Source organism: Vitis riparia, chromosome 2 (assembly GCF_004353265.1).
Source record: "Vitis riparia cultivar Riparia Gloire de Montpellier isolate 1030 chromosome 2, EGFV_Vit.rip_1.0, whole genome shotgun sequence".
Lineage (NCBI taxonomy): Eukaryota > Viridiplantae > Streptophyta > Magnoliopsida > Vitales > Vitaceae > Vitis > Vitis riparia.
In genome coordinates this window covers 10889600-10903412 of record NC_048432.1, presented here as the reverse complement: position 1 = coordinate 10903412, position 13813 = coordinate 10889600, and the positions used below count along the sequence as shown (strand labels likewise).

The 13813-nt window shown below is 38.4% G+C and overlaps 1 protein-coding gene across 2 annotated transcripts in view; it reads right to left on the bottom strand.

Moving 5' to 3' along the window:
* The window catches only part of LOC117905135 (uncharacterized protein At4g17910), a 55358-nt gene extending 42003 nt beyond the window's left edge, over positions 1-13355 (bottom strand). Inside the window, exons 1-8 of one of the 2 annotated variants that reach the window (XM_034818047.1) lie at positions 12836-13355; positions 12686-12749; positions 12549-12594; positions 7930-8063; positions 7494-7567; positions 7234-7312; positions 7037-7126; positions 5103-5176 (exon numbers count right to left, since the gene is read on the bottom strand). In XM_034818047.1, the coding sequence (XP_034673938.1) occupies positions 5103-5176; positions 7037-7126; positions 7234-7312; positions 7494-7567; positions 7930-8063; positions 12549-12594; positions 12686-12749; positions 12836-12885 (611 nt within the window). In that variant the 5' untranslated portion in view covers positions 12886-13355. The remainder of the gene's footprint in view (positions 1-5102; positions 5177-7036; positions 7127-7233; positions 7313-7493; positions 7568-7929; positions 8064-12548; positions 12595-12685; positions 12750-12835) is intronic. The other variant, XM_034818057.1, reaches the window with a different exon arrangement.
* Between the last annotated feature and the right edge of the window lie 458 nt (positions 13356-13813).

Genomic DNA, 13813 nt, shown 5'->3' with positions numbered 1-13813 from the left:
GGCTCCCTATGGCGCGCCGGTCTTGTTTCAAAAGAAACACGATGGATCCCTACGGATGTGTATCGACTACCGGGCACTTAACAAGGTGACGGTGAAGAACAAGTATCCCATCCCACTCATCGCTGACTTGTTTGATCAACTTGGAAGGGCAAGGTACTTCACAAAGCTGGACTTAAGGTCAGGCTACTACCAAGTCAGGATTGCGGAGGGAGATGAGCCAAAGACTACGTGTGTGACCAGGTATGGCTCATATGAGTTCTTAGTGATGCCTTTCGGACTCACCAATGCCCCAGCAACGTTCTGCACCCTCATGAACAAGATCTTCCACCCATACTTGGACAAATTTGTGGTGGTATACTTGGATGACATAGTCATCTATAGCAACACCCTGAAGGAGCATGAAGAACACTTGAGGAAGGTCTTTAAGATCTTGAGGCAGAACGAGCTATACGTGAAGAAGGAGAAATGTTCGTTTGCTAAGAAAGAGGTGAGCTTCCTAGGGCATCGCATCAAGGATGGCAAGCTGATGATGGATAATAGCAAGGTGAAAGCCATCCAGGAATGGGATCCACCAACCAAGGTACCTCAACTCCGATCTTTCCTTGGTTTAGTTAATTATTACCGGCGGTTCATAAAGGGATATTCGGCAAGGACAGCACCGCTCACTGATCTTCTTAAAAAGAATAAGGCATGGGAGTGGGATGAAAGGTGCCAACAAGCCTTTGAGGATCTGAAGAAGGCTGTGACTGAGGAGCCAGTGTTGGCACTACCCGACCACACTAAGGTCTTTGAGGTACATACTGATGCCTCAGACTTTGCTATTGGGGGAGTCCTTATGCAAGAAAGGCACCCAATCGCATTTGAGAGTCGCAAGCTGAACGACACGGAGAGGCGTTACACGGTGCAGGAGAAGGAGATGACCGCTATCGTCCACTGCTTGCGCACTTGGAGGCACTACCTTTTGGGGTCTCACTTCATAGTGAAGACCGACAATGTTGCCACTAGCTACTTCCAAACACAGAAGAAGCTAAGTCCCAAGCAAGCTAGGTGGCAAGACTTCTTGGCTGAGTTCGATTATACACTGGAGTATAAGCCAGGAAGTGTTAATCATGTGGCCGACGCCCTAAGCCGCAAAGCCGAGTTGGCGTCTATGACGAGTCAGCCCCAAGGAGACATAATGGATCTTCTAAGGGAGGGGTTGCAACATGATCCAGTGGCTAAGAGCCTCATCGCCCTGGCTCATGAAGGGAAGACTAAGCGGTTCTGGGTAGAGGACGGCCTACTCTACACTAAGGGGAGACGACTCTATGTGCCTAAGTGGGGGAACCTAAGGCGGAACCTGATCAAGGAGTGCCATGACACCAAGTGGGCTGGGCACCCTGGGCAACGACGCACTAGGGCACTACTTGAGTCGGCTTACTATTGGCCTCAGATACGGGACGAGGTTGAGGCCTATGTGAGGACTTGTCTTGTGTGCCAACAAGACAAGGTGGAGCAACGACAGCCTAGAGGCCTGTTGGAGCCACTACCCATAGCAGAGCGCCCATGGGACAGCGTCACCATGGACTTCATCATCGGGCTGCCCAAGTCGGAGGACAGTGGGTCAATCATAGTAGTGGTGGACAGGTTCTCTAAGTATGCAACCTTCATAGCAGCCCCAACTGACTGCACGGCGGAAGAAACAGCGAGGCTATTCCTTAAGAACGTAGTCAAGTATTGGGGGTTGCCTAAGTTTATCATCAGTGATCGCGACCCGCGCTTCACTGGGAAGTTTTGGACGGAGCTCTTCAAACTTATGGGTTCGGAGCTTCACTTCTCCACAAGCTTTCACCCACAGACGGATGGGCAGACCGAGAGGGTGAACGCGTTATTGGAGCTATACTTGAGGCACTTCGTGAGTGCCAACCAGAAGGATTGGGCTAAGTTGCTAGATATAGCCCAGTTCTCATACAACCTACAAAGGAGTGAAGCAACCAACAAGAGTCCGTTCGAGCTAGCCACAGGGCAGCAACCCTTAACTCCTCACACTCTCACGATTGGCTATACGGGGAGAAGTCCGGCGGCTTTCAAGTTCGCAAAAGGGTGGCATGAGCAAGCTGACATAGCACGCTCATACTTGGACAAGGCCGCGAAGAAAATGAAGAAGTGGGCAGACAAGAAGCGACGGCACACGGAATACAAGGTCGGAGACATGGTGCTTGTCAAGCTCCTTCCTCAACAATTCAAGTCCCTAAGGCCGGTGCATAAGGGCCTTGTGAGGAGATATGAAGGACCCTTCCCCATACTTGGGAAGGTCGGCAAGGTGTCCTATAGAGTCGAGCTGCCACCGAGGTTGAAGATTCATCCTGTCTTCCACGCGAGCTACTTGAAGCCTTATCACGGAGACAAGGATGATCCAAGCCGAGGGTTGTCCAAGAGGGCACCTACAGCGGTCGTGACCTCCTATGATAAGGAGGTAGAACACGTCCTCGCAGACCGGATCGTCAGGAGACGAGGGGTACCTCCTGCTACGGAATACTTAGTGAAATGGAAGGGACTACCAGAAAGCGAAGCTAGCTGGGAGCCAGCAGAAGCACTATGGCAGTTCCAGGAGCAGATCGAGCGGTTCCGGGCAGAAGGCGCGACGAGGACGTCGGCGGCATAGGTGGGGGAGAGTGTCACAAGCTTATCCAAATGAGCCTCCCCATGGCCTTATATAGAGCCAGGAAGCTTCTGGAGACTCTTAGAGTGGGAAGGGTGTGGAAGGTTCTAGAGAAGCCTGGAGGAATCCACATAATTCTACACCATGGTAGAAGGCACGAGAGGAGTCCGGGGCTTTCTAGAGAAGTCTAGAAGACTCTTGTATATACTTGTATATAGGCTTGTAACTAGAATGGTGTAGGACATTCTAGAATAGTCTTGAGTTGTAAGGAACCCTCCAAGGTTCCAGAGAGTTCCAATGGTGCCTATAAATAGGTGAGGGCCTCATTTGGCCAAGACACCAAGCAAGTGAGCATCCAAGCACTTGTAAAAGCTTCTTTGAGCAATAAAGAGCTTCCATTCTTTCAAGGGTTGCCTACCAAGCTTCTTAAGCTTTCGAGTCGCGAGTGTCTTAGCCGAGCGAGCTAGGCATTGAGGGAGCAAGGCTGACTTAGCAAGATCAAGTGTCTTGGCTTGTCTAAGTGCCGCACGAGCTTAGTGAACGACTAAGTCCGTGACATTAAGCTTTTCCCAAAAAGACTCTTATGCTGAATCAGATGATTCTACATCAAATTACCTTCCAGATAATGAAGATGACTGTGATAGTATCCTTCCTCCCATTAGGAAATCAAAATAAGCTCTTCATGCATACAACTCTTCTTAGGGCTTTCCACTAACAAAAATATTCTCCACCAACAAGCTTTAAGCAGTCAGCACCGAAAGCAATTTTGTCTAACAAGCATGTGACTCTACAGTTCTTAACCAGCCTAGTACTCCAGCCTTCCTCCGCCGAAAGCAAGATTCGTCTACCAACAAGTCAAGATTGCTACAGTAAAAAATCAATTTTACTATTCATTCACAGATGAATACTATTTGCCGTTGGAGTCAAATGTTACACAGTGACCTGTCGTCCACTTTGTACTTTTTATGATTCCTTTTTCAGCTATTTAAGGAGGCCTAATCGTCAGTTGTAAAAACAATTCATTTTTCACTCTTCTTCCCATCTTAAGCTCTCCCTTCTCTCTTCTTTCTCTCATATCATGTAAGCCTCCAAGCGCAAAGCTTTCTTCAAAGCTTTCCTATCCCTACCATTGTAAGATATTTCATTTTGTTTCCTTGTTTCTCCTAATATGTATATTATATGTATATACATATGCATAAAATATTAACAATGATAGATTTTGGCCCAATGGAACGTGCTTTTCAATCCTAAATAAACTACATAATATATATATATATATATATATATATATATATATATATATATGCATAAAATATTAACAACGACAGATTTTGCCCAATGGAACGTGTTTTTCAATCCTAAGCTAAAGGATGTGGGTTTGGGCCCCTACATTCTCAATTTGATTTTTAGTTGCATGGCTACGTGCTGTGGCATGTGAGTGTGGCTGCTTGGACGTGTGGCTACATAAGGCGAGAAAATCACCAAAATATCCCAAAGTTTGGGAAAATCACTAAAATATCATAAAATTGAGAAAAATTCACCAAAAAAAAAAAATTATATATATATATAGAGAGAGAGAGAGAGATAAATTCACGAATTATCGGTTGGTCGAATTTCTATCAAATATATATCATTACCATAACCACTAATAAGTAAAATAGTGATGACATTTTTGTGAAATATTGCGAAATTTTAATCCTTAAACCAAGATGCCCAAAGCACAACCATCAAGGTTATAGCTTAAAGCCACCTATGGCATTAACCTACAAACAATTGACATCATCTTTTCATTTTTATCCATATAAGGTGCCTTCCAATGCAAACAAATGATGCTCAAAAGGATACAAAGAGATTCTTTTATAGTAGAAAAATCAAATATAGGATAGAAAGAAATGCTCATCCCACATATTATCTACACAGCCATTCTTATCCTTAAAGATCCTACGCTTCTTTGTCATCCATACCATTCATATTAAAGCAAGAAAAGTAGATTGAATTGACACTTTACTTTCCTCCATCTTCTCAAATCTCCTTGAAGGAAAAAACTGGAAAACTAAAATGTCCTTGGGGAGCATAGAACAAAAACCTAATAGAGAAAGTCGGTGCAACCACAACTAAAAACAGGGAAATGAAGAACCTTATTTGTTTTAATAAATGATTAGAAATTTGTAAAGAGAGCGCTAAAGGAGCCACAACAAATACACATTAAGAATACAAAATAACATACATGCATGCATAGATACAATCAAGCACTAAAAAAAATTCAAACTTTACAAACCAAGGGCAGAAAAAAATTGTGGTGGGAAAAGAAGTCTTACTTCACTTCATAAAAGCATATGTTTTAAAGGGGTACATTAAACAAATAACTATTTCCTTACAAATTAGCCAAGCATTATATTTCTTTTATTTATATTATTAGATCTACCAACATGTTGAGTGCAGTACACACAAAGTGACTCACATTGAAGCGATATTCCGTGCTTGGTGTGAAACTAATGCATTGCCCAGTACAAAAGAGCCAACTCCAAGATCCATCTACCATGGTAAAATAAGTTGGAATTTCATTGGTTCCAATAAAGAAATTCAAAGCACCAGTTAGAAACTATAGATATTTTGCATATAATTATTCCAATAAAAAACAAACTTTTCAATATTCATCAAATAAATAATAAATTTGCTACAGAGGAGAACTAAGGAAAAACTGAGCAAGCTAATCCAAATCAAATATGGCAACACCATAACGGAAGTTGGAAGTTCACCATTACCAAAATTCATGAATGACTTCTTCTTTTCCAACTTTTTTCAAGAACATAGAATGCAATAGATTTACTAATTCATTATGGGAAAATAAAAATAACAGAACCATCATACATGAAAGAAATTTTCATCAAGAAAATTGAAGGAGCTCATAAGTGTATAATGCATGACATGGCAATTCAAAAGCACAAATACACACACAAAAAAGGGCAAAGTTATCCAGTTTCAACTGCAACTGTAAAATCACAATACATCATAACACCCAAAATTTCGAGACCTGATGAAGATTCATATAATGCAGTTGTGGGACCATGTAATTACGAACACAAAACAATCGACATTTGATGTCTCTAAAAGATCAGAGATCACTTAGAAAAGAACTATGTTTCCTTTCTTCACAAATAAAGAATTAAACAGCTTGGTGACAGAGATGATGTCATACAGAGAAGTCAACACTCATCTGCTTGAATGTATCAGTGTGAATGCAGCATTCTTAACACTTTTTTCCCCTTTGATCTGGCAGTTTATTAAGATTGTAGAAATATTGTTAGCAACTTAGCATCTAACTAAGCTCCTTTTATAGATACATCTATAAAAAATAAAAAATAAAAGGTTTAATTTACACAACATGCACTGAATGCATGAAAGAAAATGGGATCATGGCCTCTTTTTGGCAATGTTTAGAAAAACAGTCCTCAATTGTTTTGGGGAACAAAATTCTATTTGAGGACTCAAATATGAAAAACAATTTTATTGACTTATTCTCCATAAAGATACTTTACACTTGTGTATAATGCAAAAGTTTCCAAAGTGTTCTCCAATTTTTTTAAATCTTGCTCAGAAAACTATATAAAAAACAACTAATTACAATGTAAGTTTTCTACCCCATCAAAAAGCTCTGCTTTCAACCATCTAGTTATGCTTCCTAGCATTTCTGCTTGTTTTTACATGTTCAAGATAAATTTGTAAATACTTGTTTGATTACTTATTTAATAACACTTAATTCCAGAGAGCTTCAAAAGACACATTAGTTCCATCAAAATTTTTGTTGTTTAAGTACAATGAGGAATTGCAAACCACCTTCTCATCAAATGTGGGAAGGATCAAATTCATGCTGTTCTCTTTTTTTGAGTGTTTGGGTCATGCAAGGTCAGTTAAACTTTGCCATGTTAGCATGGGAGATTTGTAGGATAAAGGCATTCTAGCTTCTAAAATTTGGAGGATGACAACATTGTGCTTTCTGCCATGCATTTGGAAGGAGCACAACCATAGAACTTTTGAACAGCTTGAAAGCTTAGATCAGTCACTGAAAGATTCTTTTCTGAAAGCATTATTCATTAGTCTAAAGATTGTGTGGGGTCTTGTAACACTTTCTTTTTTAATTTTATTGATTGTAAGGGTGAGGCTTGGTTGTGTGGGGTCTTTGTTTGCTTCACATTTTTTCTTCTTTCTTCTTGTTGCACTCTTTGAATACCTTTAGTGTACAAGGGACAATGACCCCTATTTTACCAGGTGTCATCTATATGTCATTCCAATACCTATCAAATAATAATAATAAGCAATGATTACACCACCAACAACAATAACAATAATAATAACAATAAACAAGGATAAATTTGATAAATCTTGAGATCTTACCAAACTAGTACCATAAGTCTCAGTCTTAGCATATCTTCTAGGAAATATTTGAAAGTCAACAGCCAAGATGCACAAGCAAGTTACGATCATCTGCAGCAATAATCCCCATAAGACAAAGGGAAAAAGTAGAAGGAAAACTTGTTGAATCCAAAATATGATAAATAACACACTGCCTAAATTTAAGTAAGACTGTGTACCATAGAAACCCTGTATGATGAAATATTTGTCCTAAGGGAATTGGTCCCTCCCCCCAAAGAATAATGAGAAGAAATAAATCTGTAGTGGAAAGTATATAACTTTGAGTTAGAATGTAACATAGAAGTCATGTTGATGCTTGGCTGCTCATGTAATATCCTGGAGCATTTTTGCATTCATCTAAAGAACTTCTCCAAGAAAAGATAAAATTAAACACAATTAAATACACACACAAAAACATGTAGACAACAGAAAATCTTACCTTTTAGCTGCAATAGAGAAGAGCAGCACCAACATCAACAAAATTGCACATATTTGTGTCCATTCTGCTAGGACCTGTCATGAGAAGTTATTTCTGATGAGAAAGACCAAGTCACTTATTACAGTGGAATATAAAACTCATTGAAGAAGGGAAAAAAAAAAAAAAAAAAACCATGAAAACAATGACATGAGAGCTGCTTAAGCACTTAAGCTAGATTGCAGATGATTAGAACCATATGAGAAACTTTTCCTAGGGCCGAGGTACAACCAAAAGAACTTACTATAAGAAGTTAACATGCTCAAAACATCATAGCCAATGTGGAAACAAGATATATAAACCTCAATAAGAGAATACTAAGAAAAATAAACAACGCACTACTCAGGCGCTCATTGCTTCACTGAGAACAATAGTTTTGGTGCTACTGGAGAAAACTTACAGTTAAAAATAAAAGGATTGGAAGAACAATGACAAGAAAATCCACTGTCATTGTAGCCATGTAAGCCCAAGAATTCTTAGAAACAACAGTTGCATTGTCACTTTTCTTCAATGAGGTCTCAGTAGCCCAGGGATCTGAAGAAACAAAACAGCATTCAATTAACAAACACATACTCTGCATCATGTATCATAAAAACTTACTCAAATAACAGAGTGAAATAGCCTATAATGACTTACCATCAAGAAAATGGACTTACAAATTGCCAAAAGGTCTCTCAATTTTGGAGGACCAAATGGTGAAATTGAAAAGGAATGTAGTAAGCTAGAGGCATAGTGAGCTAACATTGAGTTGAAATAACAGAGATGTGAAGAACTCTAGTTTCTAACATTTCAAGAATTCAACCTATGGAGTCACCAACTTTCCTAGAAGCTTAAGTAGATAGGTAGTAACCTAACAAAGTATATTAAGCTCTCTTTGTTTCTTGGGTGTTCCTTGGGTGCTATCTACTCTATGGTCAGAGAAACTCTTTTAAGGTGGCATGGATCCTTTGTGAAAAGAAGGCATAAGAAGGTTTGTAGAGCTGCTCCTTTGCTCATCTTTTTGACAATTTGGAAAGAAAATAATCAAAAGCCATTACAAGAAGCAATCTAACCATGCTTTGAAAAGCTCTTTCCTTAGTAATCTCTTCATGTAGATAAACTTCCAAAAAAAAGAAGACCCAATGCTTTCAATCGATTTTGTTGACTGGTTAGCTTCTTGCTAAGAATACAGTACTTCCTGCTTCCGAAGTGAACTCACCAGTTGCTCTAGGCACTTCCAGCAACTAGGAGCATATATGTGTGGTTGGTCTACCTCTCATTTATTGATGAGTTCACTAAGTAGTGGTTTTAAATGTCATCATAACAAAAACATGAGAAAATTTTCCCTTACATGTACTACAGATCCAGTAGCGCACATCAACAATAAACCAATCCTAAGTGTTGTCAAATCATTCTTTAAAGATAAAAAAATTGCTCTTTGATCAACAAATCAAAAATGAATTAGAAAATACAAAAGAAGAATGAGGTATCTTTCCAAGAGATACAAGAACCAATCAAAAAAAGAAAAAGTACATCTAGGAAGCTCCAGGTCCAAACCAAAATAGGGACTAGAGCAGCAAAAAGAAAGAGGGTATGTCTGAAGAAGGGGTACAAAAATGAAGAGAAGAGAAAACCTACGATTTCCAAATAACAAAGGCATTTGAATGTTCCTGAACAAAACTCTCCAATAAGAGGACTACCATCAGCCAAAATGCCTTCAAGGACTAGAAAAGGATATAAATGTCTAACTTATTTAAGGATAACTGAGATAAACTGTACAACTCACTTTTCTTCCTTAGTCCATTTTGTAACTCTAAAGACATACCCAAACAATGATTTTTTGAATTCCAGTTCTCTTAGATTCCCTAACCACCAGAAAAGCTCCTACTTCCACCAGCAGCACACCCAGTGAAGGCCAAATAAGATCAGGTGGACTGAGTCAAGGTACATCATCATATCTAAGGTATTGCTTGTCTGACTGTGGCAGAGAAGATATAAACAGGAAACAACACCCCATGCAACAGCTACTTGCAAGAAGGCATGGGCCATGAGATCAGCCAAATCTGAAAGGAAGGCTAGAACCAATGTTTTAACAGGTCAAAGACAGTCTTGAGGCGTTTTACCTAAATGAGGTGAGACGTTAGCCTCGAGGCAGAATGAGGCAGAAACTTCAACTTAAACAAACAAATAATAAAAAAATAAAATAAAATACTCACAAAGTCACAAGAAAATTAAACAATAAAAAAGACAAATTTTATAATGATAAAATTAATTATTTTTCATTATTAATAATTTCAGCTCCCTCTCGTGATTTTACCAAATAGTTTTCAGCATTACTATTACTATCACTAATAGGATCCTCCAAGGAATATAATCATATCCATTGTTGTATTATCCTCCCCAGTGGTGTAAATATCCACTCATCCTTTTGCTTCTTTGTCCACCAATTATAGTGGTATCTGTTTTTATCTATCAATAAAATAATTATATATGAGATCAACCACTAGGATAGCCACCAATTCCCTTATTCTTCTCAATCTCTCTTTTTTATTTCCATTTTAAAAGGTTAAGTGGAAGTTAATTAAGCCCTTATTTTGTAAAAAGTTTAACCAAGTAGGGACCAATAAAAAAACTCATGAAATCCATTTCAAAAGTCCATAAAAGCATAGATGATAGAACCCATTAAAACTCATTGACGATTAAGACTTAAGCCTCTTATAAAATGTATACCAAAAACCCAAAAAGGCTAAGACCCTTTCGATATTTGAGGTTCAGGCCTCAACATCCTTAAGATATAGCCTCAAAGCTATAAGCCTCCATAAGGTGAGGCTTAAGCCTCAATCACCCTAGTTGAGGCAAGCTTTGAGGTGTAAGCCTCAATGGTCTTTTAAAACACTGGCTAGAACTCCAAATTTTCTTTTTAAATGCAATTAACATGAAGAGGAAGTTGATAACAGATAAAAAATTATAAAAAGAGGCAACCACCAACACATAAAAGACATGCATCCTTGTTTGCATTGGAGTTTAAGAAGGTGGATGTAACCATTTTTTGACTCTTTCTTTTCTTATATTTCATTCATTAGAACTCAACATCTTATCATGCTAGACTAAAGAAAGTAGCAATTTTTCACTAAATAGTAATAAATCAATATTACAGAATTTTAGGAATGCTTATTTTGAAATATGGGCCGTATTTCTTTCATTGGGATCTTGCCTCATATGGAATGGCCAAACACCACATCTTATAGGTGTTTGGGCTTCCACCTTATATTTTTATGTGGTTAAATGCACATATCTTTCCTTGAAGAAAGTAGTCTTATAATCTTGTGTGCCTCTATATGCATTCAAGAAAGGGCTTTTCCAACTTAGGGTTTTTGTTGGGTTGAAGAAAATGATGGTAAAAGCAACACCGACCATTTTTCCTCCATTCTTTCTACTCTATAGAGATTATCAATGCTTTTCAATCCAATTTAACTAATGTTGGTTTAACGGTGACTTTGAATTGATTCCTAGTTTCACACTGACTACAAAAATCTGTCATATCTATTATGAAATATATGGTCAAGGTTTGACCCCTAAAAGCAATGTCATTTGTAAGCTCCCTTATTCAAGAGTTATGGATAAGGTACAAAATATCATCCCATCTTCATGTGATTCCTACAGCATTTGCCTAGTTCCTTTTCTATGCTAGAATATGGTTGCAAATGTCTATCTCCTCAGTCAATGCCTATCCTCTGTGTATACACTAGTTGTCGCATATGCTAGGGAAAGTTCTCTTACCCATCTCAAAATGGAAGCATTCACCCCGTAAGGTGAATGAAGGAGCAAACCAAAACATGCTAAGGTGATCATGGCAAGTCACTTCCTCACTTTCACTTGTTAGCTTTACTAGCTCCTTCACACCTCTCATCAAAAGGGTTCCTGCAATGGCTGTCCCATGCCCCTCCAAAAGGGGTTTAGGTAAGCATTATTCATATTGTGCCAAAGCATATTTGACACTTCCCTTAGACGTGTCCAATGTAGCACCCAAATGCTTCATGTTATCCACATTGGGAGCATACTTCAAAGAGCACCACCAAGTGCTTGGTACAAATTAGTCATGCACTCTTGGCTTGCCCCAGCATCAAGTAGAAACTATTCAAAGGTCTTATTTGGTGTATAGGGTTAGACAATCAATGAAATGAGAACAGCTCAATGCTGGTGAACCCATTTCTACTGGATTGCAAAGAAGGGGAGACCACTTTACAGAACATCTGTTGTTGTCGCCACATTTTTTTACCAAGAGAGCTAACTAATTGTACATATGGTGCTACTTACTTGTTGAAATTGCTTGACAGCATGTTCAGCATGGTTGACTCATAAAAGGAAAAACCCTATAAATAGGTTCAAGAGGTAAATAGTTCAATCATTTTGGGCTTTTTTCAGATTTGGACCTTTCCACTTTAAACATGCATTTTCTAAGCACTTCACTTGAGCCATTCAAGAGAATAGAGGCAATATCTCCAACCACTTGAGCCTTTGACGGCCGGATCAAGTGGTAAAAGAATGGGGAGGGTTTGTGGGAGGTTCTAGGTTAAGTCCCAATGGGGACAAAAATTTATATATCTCCAACCACTTGAACCGGACATTTCACCATTCATGTAATCAATCACCTCTGAGAATAACTTCCTCTAAACACTTTGTATTCTCTCTATCTTCATTGTTGCCATTCACTAAGTTGGACTTAAAAAGACCTATTTACAATTAATTATTAATTTTAATATATTTATTCCCTGGTGCCCATCATTTTTCACGTTATTACAAGGGTTTTTAAGCAGAGTTCTAGTATTATAATTGATTGCCTTGTCCCTTTGATTCCTCCGTTCATTAATTATTATCATATGTGGTTTGTTGTCCAAAAAAATCGATAACTTGTACGAGATGGAAAGGTCCTTCCTCCCCCAACCACTGGTATTCATTCAAGTTCCAATTAAAAGAAACAGAAAATATTTATATATGAATAGACCGCAAATAGCAATTCAAAAGATGAAAAAACTTTACCAAATAGGCGATGGAAGGCAATCAAATGTCGCAGAACAATCAGACTCTGATAACATAAAACATCAAAGAATGTGGTGTTAAAAAAAAAATTAAAACAAATTTAACTAGAAAAACTACAAACAATCACAGAAACTTACAGGGACTATGGTCGAAAGTGCAACGATTTCAAGAATGGACGATCCTGTCAAGTTGCTCACAAATCTGACACCAAAACAAACCAAATGTGAGGAAGCATAATAAGAATATACAAAAGGATAGAGAGATCTAGAGAAAGAGGGAATGGTAACTGCTCTTTTAAATGTTTGTTTGGATTGAAGGATTTTGCGAGAGGATCCATGGATGAAGAGAAGGCAAACTGAGAGAGTTCACAGAGATGTAACCGGTGATGAACTGGAAAGGATTCGAATTTCAAGGTATATTTTCAAGTCGACTGTGATTCTCATGGAAAGAGAAAAGTGTGCTGCAACTAAAGGACCCGAATAGAAACCAGAAAAAGAAGTCGGATTCAGAGAAAGGAAAGAAAGGCTAATCCCCGAAGAGAAAGAAGTCAAGCCATGGGCGGCACCGACGGCATGACATCGCTGGCCGGCAGTGAGTAGCAGCAGGAGTTGGAGGAAAGGAAAAATGGGTATGGTGGATTGGATGGAGAGAGAAAGAAGAGAAATAGGGAAAGAAGGATAGAAGGGAGGGGAGAAAACGGGTGCCGCCGGCTGAAGAAAGGGGAGACGGAGTGGCCGACGGCGACGTCGCCGGCGACGGGTGTGCGGATGGAAGAAGAAGGAAGAAATGATTTTTTGTCTGGGTCAGACGCCATTTTCACCCAAAATTCCCGAAAATGCCTGTTCGTTCCTCTGTTTTTTTGTTTTTTGTTTTAATCAAAATAAAATAAAATAAAATAAATAAAAGACTAAATTTCAAAAATTAAATTTTCACTTCCTTTTTAATCGAATAACCCTTTATTTTACTTTAGTTCTTAAACACTATCATTAATTATAAAATATTAATTAATAATAAACAAGAGGAAAAAATGAAATTTAAATATATAATTTAAAAAAATAAATAAATAAATAAATTCATTTTCTATTTTTCCTTTCCAAAACTACTGGTAATTTTATTAAATTCATTTAAAAGCAAACAAAACTCATTAACCTTGAAATAAATCAAGGGAGAATTACCGTTAAGGGTAGGCTGGGGGAAAAAATTACCATGAAGGGTGAGTATATTTGATAATTATTGTGAAGGGTATGATGAAATTATAATAATTC